Here is a 22338-nt window from a genome sequence, read left to right as displayed (position 1 = left end):
AATGCTCACTCAGCACTTTCCCCTCCTTCTGCCTGGAAGTCTCATCATGCAATGGGAGGGGGAAGTGCTCCTGCACAGTGTAACAACCCTTGAAGTAATTGCTCAGAGGGGCTTTGATAAAACCCCCAAGAGAACTCCATTAGCATAATTATAAATGTTGATTTTAGAAGGAAGGAGAACATGGATAACAAATATAAGACAATTACGATGCCTGATCTATGGATAAGTGTCCCAGGATTTTCACAATGGATTTTGATGGTAGATTTCCAGATCCAGGCCAAAAAAAAATATATGTAGCTTCTTGGAGTCTAATTGTTGCAAATTTTTGCAGGTTTTTTTTAGCGATAAAAAACACAACTGTAAAGTCACATAATGGTGAAAAAAATACACCACAGAGGCAAATATCAACCTACGTGAGTGTGCAACACCAGATGTATCAACTGAGAACGTTCAGAAGAATGCAAAACTACACCACATAGGAGGTGGTGTATGTGGGTCCATTGCTACTACAAGGGGGGGGGGGGAGATGTATCTTCATTTATTTTGGGTAGGTTTGTGTGGGGTTTTTTTTGCATTTTTTCTTGCACTGCATCTATCTTCCCGTCTGTCAGAGGCCAGCAATTCTACCTGCACGTTGATTTTGTTTGGATAGTGTGTGTTGCGGGGGATGTGTAGGACAAGGCTGGAGACCTGTGCAAACATTGGGACAAATTTAGTGTGCAGGGGGCGCCAGATTCATGATTTCTGGCGCACGTTCTCCAGGAATCTTTGGGAGGCTGGCTGGCTGGTGTGTTTTTCCTGCACCTATAACTGTAATCTTCTTCTTCCTGTCCCCTCACCCATCCTCCATGAAATCTTCTTCCTGCGCTCTCCGCCCATCTCCGAGTCCACAAGTGTATAGTTGTGCCACACCCTGGATTTTCTCCATACACCCCATATTTATCTGTTTCTACTGACTTTTTTTTTCCTTTTATAGTTATGGTTAACCCCTTACCTGCTGCAAATATTACCTAGACAATGAGCATATACTCCCCCTAGACAACAAGCATGTCCTCCTCCCCCTAGACAACGAGCATGTTCCCCACCCCCCTTTTTTGTGTGTGTTTGTTTTCTTTGTCTTCCAAGACCGTGCCTGCTGTGGATTACTTCGGATTTGAAGGATTACGTTGATGACCAGCATTTTATTAACAAATAAAATGGTCAACGAGGGTTTGTCTGCATTTTTGATTCAATAAAATGTAATATTTTTAATAAAAGTGTGTTTTTCTTTTCTTTGCAACACTCTTCATAGTTTGCCATAGTAGTGGTGCTGTCTAGTTGTCAATGCTCATTTCTAAGCGCTGGCCTTAGTGTGAATTTGGCAAAAAAAAAAAGGTGACCACTAACGCCAATACTATTACCCCGGTACCCATTGCCACCAGGGGTGCCGGGAAGAGATGGGTGCAAACCAATACATGACTTTCTATAGATGGTAGGTAGTGGTGCAGCTGCAGGCTGTTATTGTTGCGCTGGAATAGCCCCCTAACATTGGGCTATCCCAGCACAGTAATTGTAGGCTGACTGATTTGGAAAATATGGGGGAACTCACACCGGTTTTTTTATGTTGTCATCTACGTTATCCTTTGAATCCAAAGTAGTCCACAGTAGGTATCATAGTTTATACGGTTGAAAAAAGACACATGTCCAAGTTCAACCAAGGAAGGGTAGGGACTGGATGAGGAAGGGATTTATGGGAAATAATTCAATATAACATAACCATCAATGTTATTTAGGTGTAAAAAGGCATCTAGACCCTTCTTGAAGCTCTCTGCTGTCCCTGCTGTGTCCAGCGCCTGAGCTCTCTGCTGTCCCTGCTGTGACCAGCACCTGAGCTCTCTGCTGTCTCTGCTGTGCTCTTCTCCTGAGTTCTCTGCTGTCCTTGCTGTGACCAGCGCCTGAGCTCTCTGCTGTCCCTGCTGTGACCAGCGCCTGAGCTCTCTGCTGTCCCTGCTGTGACCAGCGCCTGAAGCAGGCTATTCCACAGATTTGACAGTTCTCATAGTAAAAAAGCCCTGTCGCCTCCGGTGATTAAACCTTGTTTTCTCCAGATGGAGACAGTGCCCCCTCGTCTTTTGATTTGATTTAATCTGAAACAACTTACCACCATATTTTCTGTATGGACCATTCATATATTTATATAAATTAATCATGTCTCCTCGTAGTCGTCTCTTTTCCAGACTAAATAAATCTAGTTGTTTTAATCTTTCCACATAACTGAGACCCTCCATACCCCTTATCATTTTTGTGGCTCTACATTGAACCCTCTCCAGCTCCAGGGCATCCTTTTTATGGACCGGAGCCCAGAACTGGACAGCATATTCCAGGTGTGGCCGAACCAGTGCCTTGTATAGTGGTAATATTACATCCCTATCCCGGGAGTCCAGATCATTGCTGATACATGACAAGATCCCACTGGCTTTAGAGGCAGCTGACTGACATTGTGCTGTTATTCAATTTATGATCTACTAGTCACCCAGTTCCTTCTCAACAAGGGACTCTCCCAGATTCACTCCCCCAAGGACATATATTACCTGTGGATTATTAGCCCCCACAACACAGCACTATCCAAACAAAAACAACATGCAGGTAGAATTACTGGCCTCGGACAGCCGGCCGGTGCTCTGTAAGCTGCTTTTAATAGGTATAGCACCAACGTAAGCGCAAGTTTAAAAAAAAAATGCTGAAAATAAATCAAGCTCATGGCACAAAAATTGCTCAATTTTAAAGTTTTTGATTAATTTTAGGTTTTGAGGCATCTGAGAATTTCCTGTGCAAAAACATTGCAAAAAGGCAGAAATTGAGGAAATGTTAAACATACGTGCATTCCCACATAGCTGATACTAGCATCAGAAGGTATTTAACAATACACATACACCCGACTATAAATCAGACTGTCGGAAACTGACAGTCTAACACATAGACAACTGCTCAAAATCCTAATGATAAATCTCCCCCGATGTGTCTATGGAGATGTACAGCATGTACATCGGGAACTTTCCTGACAGTCTTTCAGTTTGCCATTACCCTTTCCCCACCCCTTTAAGGTTTTCAAGAAATTCGAACAATCAGAAGCTTTTCTATGTAGCCTCCATGACTGATCTGTAGATCTTATATACTAGTGACTGCAGGACCTGTGATGATGTCATGGTCATGTGATCAGTCACATAAGGGGAGGAGCAAAGCAGCAGGGATTTATGGCACAACACTTCCAGTCATGTGACCAGTGTGATGTCATCAAAGGTCCTAGAACATTAATACCATTTAGGCATTTGTGTTCCTCGATAAGCTAGTGGGGCAAAGGACCTGTGATGATGTCATTAACACGTGACTACATGGTAGTAGGAATCTATAGCAGAGTGCGGTGTTATTGTGTGTGGGAAGGTAACGAGAGACCGAGGGGGGAATGAGGTGCAGATGATTTACTACTGTGTTCTCCATCAAATTACAGGAACAGAAAATTCATATGTTATATTTTCCTTTAAGAAACAATAATTCTTTCTACCAGTGACCCAACGGGGATGGAGCAGGACAGAACCACGGCTGCCCGGATCCTGGACCTCACCCTAGAGATCATCTACTGGATAACTGGAGAGGTGAGAGTCTCCCAGGACACGGCTCTTATCTCTAGGAATACAACAGGGAAATGACTGGAGAGGTGAAGGATTCTTAGGATCTATGTAGTGATCAGTGTCTCCCCATACACAGGATTACACAGTAGTGAAGAAGTCGTCTGGTGAGTGTGTGACCCCCCAGAGCCCCATCACCCAGCCTCCACCTCATTCACTGATACATGAGCAGAAGATCCTAGAACTTACCTCCAGGATCACTGAGCTGCTGAGTGGAGAGGTGAGTGCTGCCGGGAATGCTGGGACATTATATAATAACACAGGGGAGGGGTCCGGGTGATGACTGTGTCATTGTGTGTGTCAGGTTCCTATAAGATGTCAGGATGTGGCTGTCTATTTCTCCATGGAGGAGTGGGAGTATGTAGAAGGACACAAGGACCTGTACAAGGAGGTCATGATGGAGGACCACCAGCCCCTCACATCACCAGGTAAGAGGAGACCTTCCCTGATTGTAGAGGAGAGTCAGCGAGATTCCCCCATCATCTGCTCATCACATGTAGACAATGTATCAGTCACTGTGTTATTTCCTATAGATGGATCCAGTAGGAGAGATCCACCAGAGAGATGTCCCCGTCCTCCAGATCCCCAGGACTGGCCAGGAATAAAGCAGGAGGTCCCACCCCATCATCAGGTAGGAGATGTTGAGATTTCTTTGAAACTTCTTTGGACTGATGAAGTTTTCTACTAAATGTCTCCGGCAGAGGTGGAGTAGTAATCAATCAGCCAGAACATTGAATCCCCCTGATACGTATTTTGCAGATTTGAGTTTCTCAGGACAAGGCTCATATTTTACGAGTTAGTAATATACTGTATAAATAAAGATCCCTATCGTTACGGTCATAAGTGTCCCCTGTGTTACTGATCTGATTATACCTGAAATATTTTATAAGATACAATTTTATCTTTTACATCTTTGCAGGAAAATTGTGGTGAAATAAGGGAAGAATTCAGACAATACTCAACAATGTCATTGGAGGGTAAGAGGCTTTCGTAAACCTTGTGTTCCAAAAAATGTCTTCATTAAACTGAATTCAGACAAATACAGGAGCTCAAGAAAACTTTAAGGTCTTTATACAGTAAGTGCCTGACATTTACTATGTACTTTTTGTACAATTTAGTGTGTACCTGTATTTGGATGGCACTTTGTTTCCTTGCTGTTGTTTTAATAAAGCTTCACTGGTTATTTAAAAAAAAATTCTTCCAAAAAGTTAAATATAATGTAATATCTGTGCAATTTAGGCTTGGGCGTCTTCCACTGCTCGTTAATCCGGCAGAAGATGCACTGCTGACCATAATTTTGTGGCTTTTGTAGCTCCCGGCTTTGCTTGGGATAGTAAATAACTGTTCTTAGCTCTTACAAAATAGATTGGGTTAACAAAAAAAATATTTTATTTGTATCTATCTCTCTCTGTCTCTGACTGTCTCTGACACAGACTGTCTCTGACTTTCTCCGACTGTCTCTGACCATCTCTGTATTTGTCTATCACTGTCACTTTGTCTATGAGTATATTTATCGGAAGCGTTCTAGTTGCCCATGGTAACCAATCAGAGCTCGAGTTTCATCTTCCCACAGCTTTTTATAAAATTAAAGCTGATCTCTGATCTTCCATGGGCAGCTGGAAGAGTTTTACCTCGGACATTTCTGATAAATCTCCCCCTATCTCTATCCATCTTACCTCAAGCATAAGCATCTGCCTATAGTAACCAATCAAATCTCAAAGCTCACATTAATGACCTGTGGCAAACCAATCACGGCTCAGCTTTTAACTGCCACAGCAGCAGACAATGTCTCCTGTATATGGGGGGTAATAAGTGTATTTTGGAAAGCGCAAGGTTAAAATTTCGGCTCAAAACCGGATCTATGACATTCCCTGAGTCACAAAGAGCAGCTGTGCATAATTTGGTGATGGCAAATGCAACGGTGCAGATTCCTTTAGCAGACATACATACACATACATACACTCAGCTTTATATATTGGATGGATTGGTTATCCTACTACCTACTGAAACTGGAGTGATGTGCAGTCCAACTAAAAAATTGCTTTTCTAGTCCTTGGCTGTCTTGATTAATTTTCACACCTGTCTGTCTCCTGCTAACTTTATTCTGGTTTACAGACGGTTAATCTTCCTATGATAAGTGAATTCTCCACTAACATTTCTTCCTTCCTAGCCTGAACCAGAACCAGTCCAATCACCTTCTGGACTGGGACTCTGATATCTCATAAGAGGTTTGTCCGGCTAATTTACACAGCTTGCCAGTGTTTCTTTTCTTAATATTGGATATTTTGACCTATTGCCTGTCTAATGACTAGCCATTGTCTCCTGAACCTGTACTGCATTGTCCTATTGGTTTTGACCTGTATTTATAAGACTATTCTTCTGTGTTATTTCTCTCTGTATTTTCACTTTGGCGTAGGAAGGAAACATCAACAATATTTCACCTACTGTTTAGGGTAGGGTGGGCAGCTAGGTAGGGTTATCATGGCGGATCTAGCCTTTGATCCCCCTGTGCTTCCTTTCTATCTTTGACCTTACAACACCATAACATATATTGTTTCTTTTGCCAGATAAAGATAAGAGGGTAAGAAGTTCCAGTGAACATCTCCTATTATCTTCATATCATGAAGTAGAAGATAACATTCCAACAAAGGACAATCCAATGGCTCCTAATGTTCCCTCAGTCCTTCAAGGCATAAATTCATCCACAGATACCACTGGTGACCTGGAACCTTCATCTAGTCTAATAAACAAGGATACAGGGCAATTTTCATGTTCAGAATACGATAAATGTCTCACGATAAAAGTTAATGTTAGTGGAAATCGGAGAATTTACCCCGGAGATAAACCATTTTTATGCTCCGAATGTGGGAAAAGCTTTAAAAATAAAGCATCTGTTGAGAGACACCAGAAAACGCACACAGGGGAGAAGCCGTATCCGTGTCATGAATGCGGGAGGCGTTTCGGTCAGAAAGCATATCTTGTCCAACACGTAAGAATTCACACGGGAGAGAAGCCGTTTTCTTGTTCCGTATGTGGGAAGCGCTTTAGACATCAAGGTTCCTTTGAGGTACATGAGAGAATGCACACCGGGGAGAAGCCATTTTCATGTCCTGAGTGTGGGAAGTGTTTCAGTAAGAAATCAAGTCTCGAGGGACACTTAAGACTTCACACGGAGGAGAAGCCGTTTTCATGTCCTGAATGTGAGAAGAGTTTTATCCAGAAAGCGCATCTCGTACGACACATAAGACTTCACATCGAGGAAAAAACCTTTTCATGCTCGGAATGTGGGAAACTTTTCTTTAGGAAATCTAATCTGGTGGAACATCTGAGAACTCACACGGGGGAGAGGCCATTTTCTTGCTTGCAGTGCGGAAAATCTTTTATTAAGAAGTGGGGTCTGCGTCAGCATGAAAAAACCCACACGGGGGAGAAGGTTTATTCGTGTTCAGATTGTAAGAAATGTTTTGCTCATAAGGTCAGTTTTTTACATCATCTGAAAACTCACTCCGAGGAGAAGCCGTTTTTATGTCTTGTATGTGGGAAATGTTTCAAAGAAGAATCGGTTTTTCTTCAGCATCGGAGAACTCACAGTGATGATAGTGGAGCCATAATAGTGCAGTGCACAGATCAGTCCTCCGAGAACTGAGATTGTGGATTTTTCGATGGTTTCATCTAAACATCTAACCTGTACTGGACCTTCTCACTCTTCTCGTATGGCAGCTGTTGAGGGAAACAAGTATCGGGCAAGTTGGGATTGTTTTCTCTTCATTCTTGGGAGACTCCTCTGGTGTTTTATATCATATGGACTTTTGCCGAGCCAGATGTACACCGTCAGTCAAACAAGTGTATAGCCACCTATTGTCCTTTTTAAATCCTAACGACTAAGTATTTCGGAAGATCTCTTTTCACGTTTTGAGCTCTATGAGTGAGCAATAAAAAAAAAAATTAGCTGATTTTGCCCAATTTACATCAATTAACCAAAATATTTAGGGTGGGTAGGGGTTCCAAAATATGGTATCTCGCCCAAATAAATGCTACACCAAACAAAACAAAGTTATCCAACCGGACCAAACAACCAAAATACCGCATAAAGTAAATACGTACAAAAACAAAGATGCAAAATAACAATCTTTATTCAATACAATAAAATAGATATAAATTGCAAATATGGAGACCTATAAAAACGCCCCCACCCAGCACAGTAACACATGACTCGTACACATAAAAATATTGCACCTAATAATCTTTAATTACAAAGCACCTTAAGATTCTGAAGCGCTTTACAGATTATGGTGAATATATATGTAATGCTGACGATGGATTCCGCCCCTGTTCGCGCTCCCCGTCGCAGGATTAGCTTCAGCTCCCTTAGGGCATGAGCGGTGCCTCTCTCTCCTTCTTAAAGCAGCAGGGCGCTTCCTAGCTCGGCCCAGCTTATCAGCATGCACCTCCAGCCATATAACTTGTTCCTCGTGCCTGAGCAAAGGTTCCTAGCTTGCTAGTCCTGCTGCATGGTGTTGTGTTCCTGTCGACTACCCTTATGTGACCCCCGGCTAGTTCTTGACTCTGATTTCATCCGTGCTCCCTGGTATACGACCCGGCGTGTTTCTCGATCCTGTGCTGCCTGCCACGACCCGCACTCTGTCTCTAGATTCCGGACTGACTCTGACCATCCACCTTGTCTCTGCGCCTGCTGGGCCAGCTGCTATTTATACTGGGACCACCACAAGAGGTAGTAGTCTGAGATCTCTCCGCAGTATAGTTCCGATCCCTGTATAGGGGTATAAGAGTTAATCCTGGAGGGGTTCAGGGATAACGCCCTTAGTGGTGGCCCAAAGCCAAACCAGTTAGATAGCTCAGTGGGTTACAATATACAAATAAAATAAGACTTTACAGAGTAATAACATTGTCATATGAAACAATAGGAATGATGCCCTGCCCGCAAAAGCTTACAGTCTATGAGGATGAGGGGGGTGACACAAGAGCTTACAGTCTATGAGGATGAGGGGGTGACACAAGAGCATACAGTCTATGAGGATGAGGGGGTGACACAAGAGCTTACAGTCTATGAGGATGAGGGGGTGACACAAGAGCTTACAGTCTATGAGGGTGAGGGGGGTGACACAAGAGATATAAGAGCTTGTATAATGCTCCAGCCATTGTATATAAAGGAATGGAATAAAATAGTGTAATAAATAAAAATGCTGTTGCTTGAACCAGTCATCAGCCTCATCTTCTATACAGAGTCCGGGGTGAATGTGACTGCAGAGAAGCCTGGAGCTTGGTATCTGGTGTTTTCCAGGTAACAGACAGGAGGAGGACAGGTGATGGGTTAGTAAAAGAAAAGAGCTGAAGTTGCATGCAGTTAGAGAATGTGGACGATCTGCCTCAGGAGATGTGTTTTAAGAGCACGTTTAAAACTTTGGAGGTTGGGTACTATACTGAAAGTCCATGGAAGGGCATTCCAGAGAACTGGTGCAGCTCGGAACAAGACCTGGAGACGTGAGTGTGATATTGGAATTCCACAGACAAACAACAGATAGAGACAAGCCGAGTCAGACAGAACCGGGTCAAAACCAAGATGGCAAAGGTAAAGAATCTTATAGCAATAGAATGGTCGGTAGGCAAAGCAGAAGTCACTACACAGAATAGCAAACAAAGATAGCAAGTGCACAAGATACACAGGTAAGAATGAATAACCAGCACCAGATGAAGGGCTGGGCAGAATATAAAGCAGTAATGGACACCGCCCCCAGCACTGACTGGCTCAGCCGTCCATCACTCAAACCGCAGCTGTAGACGAAACGAGTTCAAACACATACCCAGCTTTCCCAGGATCAGCAAGGGAGCTGTCAATCACAGGCAGCTCTGGGTGTGGTTTTCCGGGAACAGAAGCCTAAAACCCGATCCCATCAGAACAATTTGCGAGTTCTGACACTCACTCCCCCGGGGCAGCCTCCACCTCATGGGCTGGGAGAACATTGAATGTAGGTGATAATTCCGATCTTTCCTTTAGTATCATAGTATATAAGGCTGGAAGGAGACGCAAGTCCATCAAGTCCAACCTTTAAGAATTAAATAAATGTTTTATCCCCATAACCCGTGTTATTTTTTCTCTCCAGAAAGTCATCCAGGCCTCTCTTGAACATGTACATAGAGTCGGCCATAACAACCTCCTGCGGCAGAGCGTTCCATAATCTCACTGCTCTTACAGTAAAAAACCTTTGTCTATGGTGATGGTAGAACCTCCTCTCCTCTAGGTGTAGAGGATGCCCCTGTCTATGGTGATGGTAGAACCTCCTCTCCTCTAGGTGTAGAGGATGCCCCTGTCTATGGTGATGGTAGAACCTCCTCTCCTCTAGGTGTAGAGGATGTCCCCCTGTCTATGGTGATGGTAGAACCTCCTCTCCTCTAGGTGTAGAGGATGCCCCCTGTCTATGGTGATGGTGGAACCTCCTGTCCTCTAGGTGTAGAGGATGCCCCCTTGTCCTGGTCACAGGCCGAGGTATAAAAAGATCTTTGGAGAGATCCTTGTACTGCCCGTTCAGGTATTTGTACATTGTAATGAGGTCTCCCTTCAGTCGTCTTTTTTCTAAACTGAATAATCCCAAATTTTTTAATCTGTCATTGTATTCTAGTTCCCCCATTCCCCTAATAATCCTGGTTGCTCTCCTCTGCACCCGTTCCAGCTCTACGATATCCTTTTTATACACTGGTGCCCAAAACTGTGCACAATATTCCATGTGTGGTCTGACCAGGGATTTGTATAAGGGCAAAACTATGTCTTTATCATGAGAATCTATTCCTCTCTTGATACATCCCATTATTTTATTTGCTTTAGCAGCAGCCACCTGGCTCTGGTCACTAAAATTAAGTTTACCATCCACCAATACCCCCAAGTCCTTTTCAGCTTCAGTTTTACTAAGTAATTGACCGTTTAGAGCATAATTATACTTTTTGTTTCCATGGCCCAAGTGCATAACTTTACATTTATCTACATTAAACCTCATCAACGATTTCTCTGCCCATCCCTCAAGCTTCCACAAATCCCTCTGTAATGCTAAACTATCGACCTCAGTATTTATTACTTTACACAGCTTAGTATCATCTGCAAATATTGAAACTTGACTGTGTAAACCCACTACAAGGTCATTAATAAAAATATTAAAAAGAAGTGGCCCCAATACTGACCCCTGTGGCACTCCACTGGTAACATCAACCCAATCTGAGAATGTGCCATTAATGACCACCCTCTGTTTTCTATCGCTAAGCCAATTACTTACCCAAATACACAGATTTTCTCCTATTCCCAGCAGTCTCATTTTATATACCAACCTTTTATGTGGCACGGTGTCAAATGCCTTTGAAAAGTCCAGATATACAACATCCACAGCGTCCCCCAGATCCAGTCTTGAACTTACCTCCTCGTAGAAACCAATCAGATTAGTCTGACAGGACCGATCTCTCATAAACCCATGCTGACGCTGGGTTATAAGGTTGTGCACAGTGAGATACTCCAGGATAGCATCTCTAACAAACCCCTCAAATATTTTCCCCACCACAGCAGTTAGACTCACGGGCATGTAGTTTCCAGGATCACTATTTGATCCTTTTTTGTATATTGGTACCACATTTGCTATGCGCCATTCCTGTGGAACATAACCAGTCCTCAGTGAATCTTCAAATATTAAAAATAACGGTCTGTCTATCACGATACATAGTTCATGCAGAACCCGGGGGTGTATGCCATCTGGCCCCGGTGATTTATCTATCTTAGTGGTTGCGAGGCGGCGCCGTACCTCTTCCTGGGTTAAACTGTTGACATTATAAAAAGAATTAACATTATTCCTCATTGTGTCTTCCACCAGGGGATTTTCCTGGGTAAAGACAGTTGAGAAGGCGACATTCAGTAGATTGGCCCTTTTCCTTTGGTAGAAAGGTTTTGCCTTTAAGTCCCACCCTAGGTTTATTCCTCTGTTATTCTTCCTGTCACTGCCGCCGTGGAGGTTATGAAAAGTCCAATTACCGGTAAGTATAATTTTCATCTTTCATAAACTTCACTAAGAACCAAAGGATCACGTACACGATAGCATCTCCCCCGTCCATGTAATCTCCACGACTGATCTGTAGATCTTATATACCAGTGACTAGAGGACCTGTGATGATGTCATAGTCAGGTGATCAGGGGGTGGGACACAAAGCAGTGGGGATTTGTTATGGCACAAACAACTTCCTGTCATGTGACCGGTGTGATGTCATCAAAGGTCCTATAACATCAATACTTCTCGGTAAGCTGCTTTTCCTAGTGGACTAAAGGTCCTGGGATGATGTCACTAACTCTGGCCGCTTTGTGGGAGGAGCGACTGTAGCATTTACAGGAGAGTGCGGTGATACTGTATGGAGTAGAGACTGCTGGGAGCGGACACTGGGGCGAGGTAATAGAACCGCACAGGAGGCGGATATGGGGGTGCAGGCTGCAAAATAAAGAAGCGGCGGACATGGATAAGTAGGTTACACGAGAGAGAGAGGATATGTGGGTGCAGGATGTACTAGAGGAAAGCGATATTGTCTGCAGATGATTTATGTACAAGATACATTTTTGGATGAGATTTTGCATTCAGTTTTCCTCGTTCTGCCTCCATTTCCTTAGGTACGTCAAGATACGTTAAGTTTCCTTTTAGTAAACAATGGACCCTCCCATCAGCGACCCACTAAAGATGGAGGACAGAACCATGACTGCCCGGATCCTGGACCTCACCCTAGAGATCATCTACTGGATAACTGGAGAGGTGAGAGTCTCCCAGGACACGGTTCTTATCTCTAGGAATACAACAGGGAAATGACTGGAGAGGTGAAGGATTCTTAGGATCTATGTAGTGATCAGTGTCTCCCCATACACAGGATTACACAGTAGTGAAGAAGTCGTCTGGTGAGTGTGTGACCCCCCGTGTATCAGGAGGATGGACCCAGAGCCCCATCACCCAGCCTCCACCTCATTCACTGATACATGAGCAGAAGATCCTAGAACTTACCTCCAGGATCACTGAGCTGCTGAGCGGAGAGGTGAGCGCTGCCGGGAATGCTGGGACATTATATAATAACACAAGGGAGGGATCCGGGTGATGACTGTGTCATTGTGTGTGTCAGGTTCCTATAAGATGTCAGGATGTGGCTGTCTATTTCTCCATGGAGGAGTGGGAGTATGTAGAAGGACACAAGGACCTGTACAAGGAGGTCATGATGGAGGACCACCAGCCCCTCGCATCACCAGGTAAGAGGAGACCTTCCCTGATTGTAGAGGAGAGTCATTACTAGCAGATATATATACAGTATATGCACTCACCGGCCACTTTATTAGGTGCACCATGCTAGTAACGGGTTGGACCCCCTTTTGCCTTCAGAACTGCCTCAATTCTTCGTGGCATAGATACAACAAGGTGCTGGAAGCATTCCTCAGAGATTTTGGTCCATATTGACATGATGGCATCACACAGTTGCCGCAGATTTGTCGGCTGCACATCCATGATGCGAATCTCCCGTTCCACCACATCCCAAAGATGCTCTATTGGATTGAGATCTGGTGACTGGAGGCCATTTGAGTCCAGTGACCTCATTGTCATGTTCAAGAAACTAGTCTGAGATGATTCCAGCTTTATGACATGGCACATTATCCTGCTGAAAGTAGCCATCAGATGTTACAGGGTACATTGTGCTCATAAAGGGATGGACATGGGCAGCAACAATACTCAGGTAGGCTGTGGCGTTGCAACGAAGCTAATTGGTACCAAGGGGCCCAAAGAGTGCCAAGAAAATATTCCCCACACCATGACACCACCACCACCAGCCTGAACCGTTGATACAAGGCAGGATGGATCCATGACACCACCACCACCAGCCTGAGCCGCTGATACAAGGCAGGATGGATCCATGCTTTCATGTTGTTGACGCCAAATTCTGACCCTACCATCCGAATGTCGCAGCAGAAATCGAGACTCATCAGACCAGGCAACGTTTTTCCAATCTTCTACTGTCCAATTTCGATGAGCTTGTGCAAATTGTAGCCTCAGTTTCCAGTTCTTAGCTGAAAGGAGTGGCACCCGGTGTGGTCTTCTGCTGCTGTAGCCCATCTGCCTCAAAGTTTGACATACTCTGCGTTTAGAGATGCTCTTCTGCCTACCTTGGTTGTAACGGGTGGCGATTTGAGTCACTGTTGCCTTTCTATCAGCTCGAACCAGTCTGCCCATTCTCCTCTGACCTCTGGCATCAACAAGGCATTTCCGCCCACAGAACTGCCGCTCACTGGATGTTTTTTCTTTTTCGGACCATTCTCTGTAAACCCTAGAGATGGTTGTGCGTGAAAATCCCAGTAGATCAGCAGTTTCTGAAATCCTCAGACCAGCCCTTCTGGCACCAACAACCATGCCACGTTCAAAGGCCACAAATCACCTTTCTTCCCCATACTGATGCTCAGGAGAACTGCAGGAGATTGTCTTGACCATGTCTACATGCCTAAATGCACTGAGTTGCCGCCATGTGATTGGCTGATTAGAAATTAAGTGTTAACGAGCAGTTGGACAGGTGTACCTAATAAAGTGGCCGGTGAGTGTATAATACACATTCATGCAAGTTTAAAACATACAGTGCACACAACATATATACAAACACTTACATGTTTTCCTGGACTGCAGGGGTAGAAGAGGACTACATCCATGGGGCGGCTGGGGACACACAGTAGGGAGATGCACATCTATCAGAAGTTTCCAACTACAAAAGCCTTGGAAGGGCTGGGGTGTCTCTGTGATCATGAGCAGAGAGACAGCGACAGCTGCCAAGTGCTGAGCTTCTATCTGCTTCTTCCACAGCAGAAGTGGCAGAGCAGCCCGGGCCCCCTATCACCACGGGCCCTAGAGCAAGCACTGCGGTTCTAGTTCTGACTAGAAAAACCATTGCTTTTAGGAATTATAGAATTGTTGTATGTGGACAGTACTTTGTTCTAATAAAGTTTGACTGGCTAAATTTTTTTTCCAGATGAGCATCTCCTTTTATCTCCCTACAATGAAATAGAAATCAACTTTACACCAGAAAATGATTCCATATCTCCTGATGTCCCCTCAGTCCCTCACAGCCCAGATCTATCCACTGATGACCAGGAACCTTCATCTAGTCAATCACTGGTCGACAAAACATTTCCAAATGGGGAACTTGTGCAAAATAATTCCACTATTTCTATGCCAAACATAACTAACAGCGATAATGGGTCAGTTTCATGTTCAGAATACGATAAATGTCCCCTGATAGAAGTTGATGTTATTGGAGATCAGAGACTTTACCCAGGAGATAAACCATTTCTATGCCCAGAATGTGGGAAAACCTTTAGTGATAAAACTTCTGCTGAGAGACACCAGAAAATGCACAAAGTGGAGAAGCCGTATCCATGTGAAGAATGCGGGAAATATTTCAGGCACAAATCATATCTTGTTAAACACATGAGAATTCACACGGGAGAGAAACCATTTTCTTGCTCTTTATGTGGGAAAAGCTTTAGAGAGCGAAGTTCTTTCCAGATACATGAGAAAACACACACAGGGGAGAAGCCATATTCCTGTCCTGAATGTGGGAAGTGTTTTATTCAGAAAGCGCATCTCGTACGACACATAAGACTTCACACAGAGGAAAAAAACTTTCCGTGCTCCGAATGTGGGAAACTATTTTTCTGGAAATCTAATCTGGTGGAACATCTCAGAACTCACACCGGGGAGAGGCCATTTTCTTGTTCGCAGTGCGGAAAATCTTTTATCAAGAAATGGGGTTTGCGTCAGCATGAAAAAACCCACACGGGGGAGAAGCCGTATTCATGTTCCGAGTGTAACAGAGGTTTTGCTCACAGGGTAAGTTTTATAGATCATCTGAAAACCCACTCCGAGGAGAAGCCAGTTTAATATCTTTGGTGTGGAAATCGTTTTTTGTTCAGCATCGGAGAACTCACAGTGATGATAGTGGAGCCATAATAGTGCAGTGCACAGATCAGTCCTCCGAGAACTGAGTTTGTAGATTTCGATGGTTTCATCTAAACATCTAACCTGTACTGGACCTTCTCACTCTTCCCGTATGGCAGCTGTTGAGGGAAACAAGTATCGGGCAAGTTGGGATTGTTTTCTCTTCATTCTTGGGAGACTCCTCTGGTGTTTTATATCATATGGACTTTTGCCGAGCCAGATGTACACCGTCAGTCAAACAAGAGTACAGACACCTATTGTCCTTTGGAAACCCTAATGACTATGTATTTCGGAAGATCTCTTTTCACGTTTTGAGCTGTTTTTCTGAGCAGTATGAGTGAACAATAAAAAAATGTATTCATCAGCTGATTTACTTGATGATTAAAACTACTCTTTCCGCAACACAGGTTCCACCCCGACTTATTTAATAAAATAGCGATTGTTGATCCATTGATTAGTGCTGTGACTTCTCCAAGTTACTTTTTTCACTTACTGCTGAGAGGTGGTGACCCCATCAACTGCTGTGTTTATAGCAACTAGTGCTTAAAGTTCCAAAGTTGTGGCTTTCCCATTGCTAAAGTGTCGTTCTACTCCTCCCCTTTAAATCATACTGGAGAACAAATAAAAATTTTCCGTGGTGCCTGGAGTTTTTAATTTGATTCTGGATATTTTTTAGTTGCTTATTCCAAAAATTCCTTCCATTTTTCTTTTTTTTAGTAGCTCTGGAGATGTTGAGCGTTTCCATCAAGATATAAGTACAATGGAAGAACGGTGCCGAGGATGATGGGACAGATATGATGGTTGACTACTGGTGTTGGAGAATCTGCGGCGAATGTCCAAAAACACCTCATCGCAGGAAATCACAGAAACGAGGTTTCAGTGACCTGATGAAAAATCTTTAGTCTACAGCCACGAAATTTTACATTTATTTAAAAAATTTCTGTAGCACAAAATGATGATTAGATTGAGCAGCGTATACTTCGTAAGGTGGCAACACCAGATCTCCAGAAGTAGATATGATAGGCGAAAACAGGTTTAATTTCCATAATACTGAAAACCAGATCCAAAGCTGAAGGGACCAAAATGAGCGTTCCCCAGTATAGGTACCAAGCAGGAGATGTTTCAATAAGATTATGACCTTGCAGATCCTGTAGAATAGCTCAGAAGCATTTGATACTACTTGTTCTTGACAGTTGTTTTATTCAAAAACAACATAGACGCGATACACGTGGCAGCAATGGTCAAAGATCAGAAATAAAAAGCCCATGCAGATTAGACAAAATCTCCCTCCAAAATTCATAAATCATGTTGATGCTAGTATCTGTAGTATCCAAGTATCCATGAGGCAATGATCCATAAAAACCCAGTGTCAGGATCAGGGGTAGTGGACCCCTTGAACCACCGCGAGGGATGACATAAGCCAACACCTCGGATCAGAGTTTAAGTGGCACCCGGTTTTCACCAGAGCCCGCCGCAAAGTGGGCTGGACTTGCAGCAGCGTGGTACCACCAGGTCACTCCACGGGTGCAACTTTGCTTATGGTGGTGGCCAAGGCGAGGTGAAGAATCGTAAGGCAGAGAGGGAGTCGTGGACAGGCAGGCGGTCAGGACAGGCAGCACGGGATCAGAGTCGGGGATGTAGCGGAAGGTCAGGACAGGGGACCAAAGGATCAAGGTCAGGAAAGTAACAGGAGGTCACAACGGAAATCACACAGGCAAAATGGAACATCTTTCTCTGAGGCATAGAGCACAAAGATCCAGCAGGGTTTGCAGGAAGAGGCTGGCTATATATTACATCAAGGGACGACCAGCGCCAATCAGCGGACCGCAGGAGACATCGCTGGAACGCGGTCAGATAAGTCAGCCTGCTGTGGTCGTGTTGGGAGACAGAGAGGTGCACGGGGCGCCTGCATCCCGGGACATGGGTCACTGGAGCACAGGTGACAGTACCCTCCCCTCTACCCCTTCAGCCTCCCCTCTTCTTGGTTTGGAGAAATCTCTGGAGAACACTGCGGTCCAGGATGTTGTCTTCGGCCTCCCAGGATCTTTCTTCTGGCCCGCACACCTTCCAGTCAATAAGGAATTACTGCTTCTCTCTAACCGTCTTCATATCCAGGATCTCCTTTACCTTAAAGACATTGGTGGAATCAGAAAAAATTGTGTTGCAGTGTCCGGAAAAAGGGAGGCAAATACTGGAGGAGCTACTAACTTGGCACACTCCCAAAATTAGCCAGAAAAAACACACATAAAAAACAATGTTAGTGTTTTAACTCCACAATAAAACCTTAAGATTGAGAATTCCACAGAACGGTCTAATCCAGTTTCTTATTGAAGAAATTCCTCAGTAATTCCTCCTGTCACGATGTTCACTTCTCTATCCTGTGGGAGACCACGCTACCCTCTCGTGTACGCGATCACAGCACCAGATGAAGCCAAAAGGACGAAACCTAGGTCGGGCATGAGGTCCTCTGGCGTTTTTAACCATTTTGATATGTACGCTTTTAATATTCAGTTTGTGAGTGTGCTGGAAAAAAATTCATTTACTTTTATCCTTGATGATCTGCACCATCTGTCCACATTCTTCCTGATACAGGACCGGTGCTGTGATCGTGTGCACGAGAGTGTGGCGTGGTCTCCCACTGGATACAGTATAGAGAAGTGATCACGACAGGAGGAATTACTGAGGAATTTATTTGATCTATAAGGAACTGGGTGAGACCGTTCTGTGGAATTCTCAATCTTAATGTTTTATTGGTGGAATCAGCCTCAGGAGCAGGAGAAGGCACTCGGTGTGGGAGAAGCGGTTAAGGATGATTGGCTTCAGAAGAGAGACATGCAAGGACCAAGTTTGTAGCTGGTAATCTTCAGCTGGATGTACCTGGAAGACAGCCACACTTTATCACCCTGCGAGAAGACTGGAGGAGACCTGCGTTTCTTGTCAGCCTGGGTTTTGTTGAGGCTAACGGATTTTCTCCCATATGGACTTGGGATCTTGAACCAATTCTTTCACCGCAGGAACATAAGAAGGAAGGACAGAGGGAGAAGGGGGCGGCCCCGGCAGATTCAGAGTCCAGAGATATATGAGAATTTGGCCCAAGATAAGAGGTTAGACCAATTGTCTTGTCGAGTGGAGACAAGTGCCGTAGATAGCAGCCCAGAGTCTGATTGACCCTCTCCACTTGCCCGTTAGACTGTGGATGATAAGCCGAAGAGAAGTCCAGCTTAACTTGCAGTTGGCAGCACAATGAGCTCCAGAGCTTGGAAACAAACTAGGCCCCTTGATCTGAAACGATAAGCTGAGGAAGTCCATAAAATTGGAATATGTGGAGGAAGAACAGGCTGGCAAGATAAAGAGCTGACGGCAGATCCGGCAGTGGAATAAAGTGGGACATCTTAGAGAACCGATCTTCTATTGGAAGATTGCAGAAGATCCGTAATAAAGTCCATGACCACGTGAGTCCACGGGAAGCTGGGTATCGGCAGTGGCATAGGCAGACCTGCTGGCTTTAGACATGATGATTTATATTGGGCACAGGAAATGCAGGAACTCACAAAATCTTGTACATCCTTGACCAGACCTGGCCACCGGTATAAACGAGAGATGAGAGCGCCAGATCATTACACCCCAGGGTGCCCAGCCACACAAGAGCAATGTCCCCAAGTTAATATCCTCTTCTGAAGAGCAGATCGAACATAGGTCTTGCCGGGAGAAATTTACTGTAGACCCACAGGAGTAGTAACCAGTCGTTCAGGAGGAATGATAGGTCGAGAAGCCAGTTCTTCCCCAATTGTGTCGGAGATACAATAGATGTTATCGGCCTTAACATTCTTCTCTGCTGGACAAAAGTGAATCGAAAACTAAAGTGAATTAATTTGAGAGAAGAAGAGTGACCAGCGAGCCTGTCGTGGGTTGAGATGCTGAGCGGTTTGGAGATATAGGAGGTTCTTGTGGTCTGTATAGATACAGACCGGATGACAAGCTCCTTCCAAAAGATAACACCACTCCTCTAAGGCAAGCTTTATGGCCAGAAGTTGCCGATACCCTATGGAGTAGTTTCTCTCTGTGGCTGAGAAGATTTTGGAGAAGAAACCGCAAGTGAGAGTCTTTGGGCCCTTTCTGGGTGAGAACGGCTCCATCTCCTACCGTGGAAACAGCTACCTCTAGCAGGAACGGTTTCTCTGTATTGGGCCGTGTAAGAACAGGCCAGAGTTTAGGATCAGCATTTTTCCTTGTCAGTGACACAATGGGAGACACGCGGGAGGAGAAATGAGGTATGAACTTCCGGTAGTAATTAGCGAAGCCCAGGAATCTCTGGATAGCACAAAGTCCTACTGGGCGAGGCCAGTAAAATACCGCAGACAACTTGGCAGGATCCCTCTGTAGTCCCTTGTCACACATACTATGTATCAGAGGAAAGGAAGACTCTTTTGGTGGAATTGGCACTTTTCATGCTTGGCATATAGGCAATTGGCCCTTAGGTGCCTGAGAACTTCCTTACATGGGCCAGATGGGACTCAAAGTCTGTGGAGAACACCAGGATAGGTGCCCCACGTAGGTCTATATTGGTGAAGACATTGGTTCTGTGTATGCGGTCAAAGAGTTCCGTGATCAGAGGTAGTGGGCAGCGATTCTTCACCGTAATCTTGTTAAAACAGTCAAAACACGCATGGAGTGAACCATCCTTCTTGGCCACGAAGAAGAATCCAGAACAGGCATGGAAAGAGGACTTGTAAATGAACCCCTTCTGCAGATTTTCCATGTAGGCACGGACAATGGGTACACCCAACCTCATGGAGGAGATGTACCCAGCAGCAGCTTTATAAGACAGTTGTAGGGACGGTGCGGTGGCAGAGTCTCCGGATGCATCTCTGAGAAGACATCAGCAAAGTCCACATAGGAAGCGGGAAGACCCACTAGTGGCTTGGAGGACACTGAAGAAGACATAGTGGCCACAGAATGGTGTTTTACGAGACAGCATGACTGACATTCCGGTCCCCAACGAAGAATTTCCCCAGTCTGCCAGTTGAGCACAGGTGCATGATGCTTTAACCACAGAAGGCCCAAAAGCACGAAGGACTTAGACCGGGGAGCATATAAAACGTCTCTCTGTGTGCAATGCCCCAACTTGCAGACATAGAGGCTCAGTGCGGTACCGTACCGAATCTGCCCACTGACAAATGAGATGACCAGCGGTTTTTCAAGGAGGACCACAGGAGGATGATACTAGGAGACCAGGGCAGCATCCATGAAGTTTCCTGCAGAGCCGGAATTCAGGAAGACAGAAACTTGAAACTGGCTACCTGTCCCAGAGCTGAGTAGAACAGGTATGTTGAGGCGTGGAGAAGCTTTTCTCAAGAACCCTAGGCTAAGGACGGACTGGACAAGTCTCAAGAAAGTGCTTCGGGCTGGCACAATAGAGGCAGAGATTCTCCTGTCTTCATCTGGAGTACTCTTGAGGTGTCAGTCAAACTCTATCCCCCTGCATGGGCTCCTCTGCTGGAGTGAACGGAGGGCAGCAGAGGTGGCCTTTGAAAGACTGGAACCCCACTTGCATTCCAGGACGGAGCTCACACTGATACACACTCACTTCCTATGGGCAAACATCAGCAGCAGCGAGAGGAGAGCTACACGCCAAAAACAAACCTTTGGAACCTGAAATTTTCCAAGATTCCATATCAAGTCTAACACATTCCTAATCCTTTCATTTACAGTGTTACTGTTCTCTAACAAAACCCCTGCTGAACATAATCATGCCTTACATGCTGTTTTTTAGGGACTCACATTAAATAAATACAAAAGGCCTTCATTCCCCACAATGTCAGTGAAGTTCATTCTTTCTTTGGGATGTCCAACTACTTTTCTAGAGGGTCAGGAAGTAAGTTCTCCTTGTAGAGACTTCTCCAAGCGTCTTGTAGGCCGGTGGAGACTTATAGCCATTGATGCTCCAATGGGAGATTCCTGGAAATATACAAATAAGTTTTTCAGGATGGGAAAAGGGAAACATTGCTTCTTAGCTCCTTATAATACTTCTGCGCTTGTACACAGCTCCAATGATGCCGGAGATGGTCAGCAGTGGCTACTGGGGGCATAGTGTAGTCTTCTCCCCCGGAGCTGGCTCAAGCTTCTCCGCGCCCCCAATAACCTTAGAAATTAATTTGCATATTCCAGTATGAAACTTTATTTTGGCAGCAGATACAACGAAGAATTAGTAAAAATGCAGCTGCTGCCCGGAGGGGGAATCTACCATGGGGAATATCTCCAAAAGTAGATTTCCTTTACGCTTACAAAAACGAGCTTTGGTACCGAAAGGGTATTGTCTGGAAAAGATACAGCAGTTCGCCCACCTAACGGGTCTTCTTACTAGCCCACCTAGCACGGATGGATCAAAGGGACTAGAGAAACGGATCATACTTGGGATTAGCCGGGATCTGGATCCCGAAATAGCCAATTGCCTCTTTTTTCCAAGCAAAAGCATATTGACTGGAAATGGGGTGATTGAGGCCATGACCAATGGCTGCACATTTAGACATATTGATCTTATGATTGCTATAGAATCTGAAAGCATTCGGTGGGTAATGAGGTGTGAGGGTCAGAGAGGTTTTGTAGACGTTATATATACAATAATGACTGCAGGACCTGTGATGATGTCATGTGATCAACTCCATAGGCAGAGGAGC

At 44.7% G+C, this 22338-nt stretch overlaps 3 protein-coding genes across 4 annotated transcripts in view; 2 read left to right on the top strand and 1 right to left on the bottom strand.

Annotated features, from left to right (window-relative positions):
- Nucleotides 1–22338, bottom strand: part of LOC140120870 (uncharacterized) — a 326412-nt gene that overhangs the window by 192664 nt on the left and 111410 nt on the right. The window lies entirely within an intron of this gene.
- The window catches only part of LOC140120765 (uncharacterized), a 48564-nt gene continuing 29504 nt past the window's right edge, over nt 3279–22338 (top strand). The window contains exons 1-5 of the mRNA XM_072139710.1: nt 3279–3420; nt 3523–3632; nt 3745–3885; nt 3970–4093; nt 4199–4296. Coding sequence (XP_071995811.1) covers nt 3348–3420; nt 3523–3632; nt 3745–3885; nt 3970–4093; nt 4199–4296 — 546 coding nt within the window. The 5' untranslated portion in view covers nt 3279–3347. The remainder of the gene's footprint in view (nt 3421–3522; nt 3633–3744; nt 3886–3969; nt 4094–4198; nt 4297–22338) is intronic.
- On the top strand, nt 12502–16296 carry LOC140120886 (uncharacterized). The gene is made up of 2 exons (XM_072139917.1): nt 12502–12936; nt 14694–16296. The coding sequence occupies exons 1-2, from the start codon at nt 12852–12854 to the stop codon at nt 15602–15604; spliced, it is 996 nt and encodes a 331-aa protein (XP_071996018.1). The 5' UTR covers nt 12502–12851; the 3' UTR covers nt 15605–16296.

Source organism: Engystomops pustulosus, chromosome 3 (genome assembly GCF_040894005.1).
Source record: "Engystomops pustulosus chromosome 3, aEngPut4.maternal, whole genome shotgun sequence".
Classification (NCBI taxonomy): domain Eukaryota; kingdom Metazoa; phylum Chordata; class Amphibia; order Anura; family Leptodactylidae; genus Engystomops; species Engystomops pustulosus.
Note: the sequence above shows the minus strand (reverse complement) of the source record. Positions and strands in the feature narration are given on the sequence as shown.

Coding starts and splice junctions, on each gene's coding strand:
- LOC140120886 (XM_072139917.1), top strand. CDS start 12,852: ATGGAGGAGTGGGAGTATGTAGAAGGACACAAGGACCTGTACAAGGAG. Junction 12,937..14,693: donor CCAGCCCCTCGCATCACCAG/GTAAGAGGAGAC, acceptor TTTTTTTTCCAG/ATGAGCATCTCCTTTTATCT.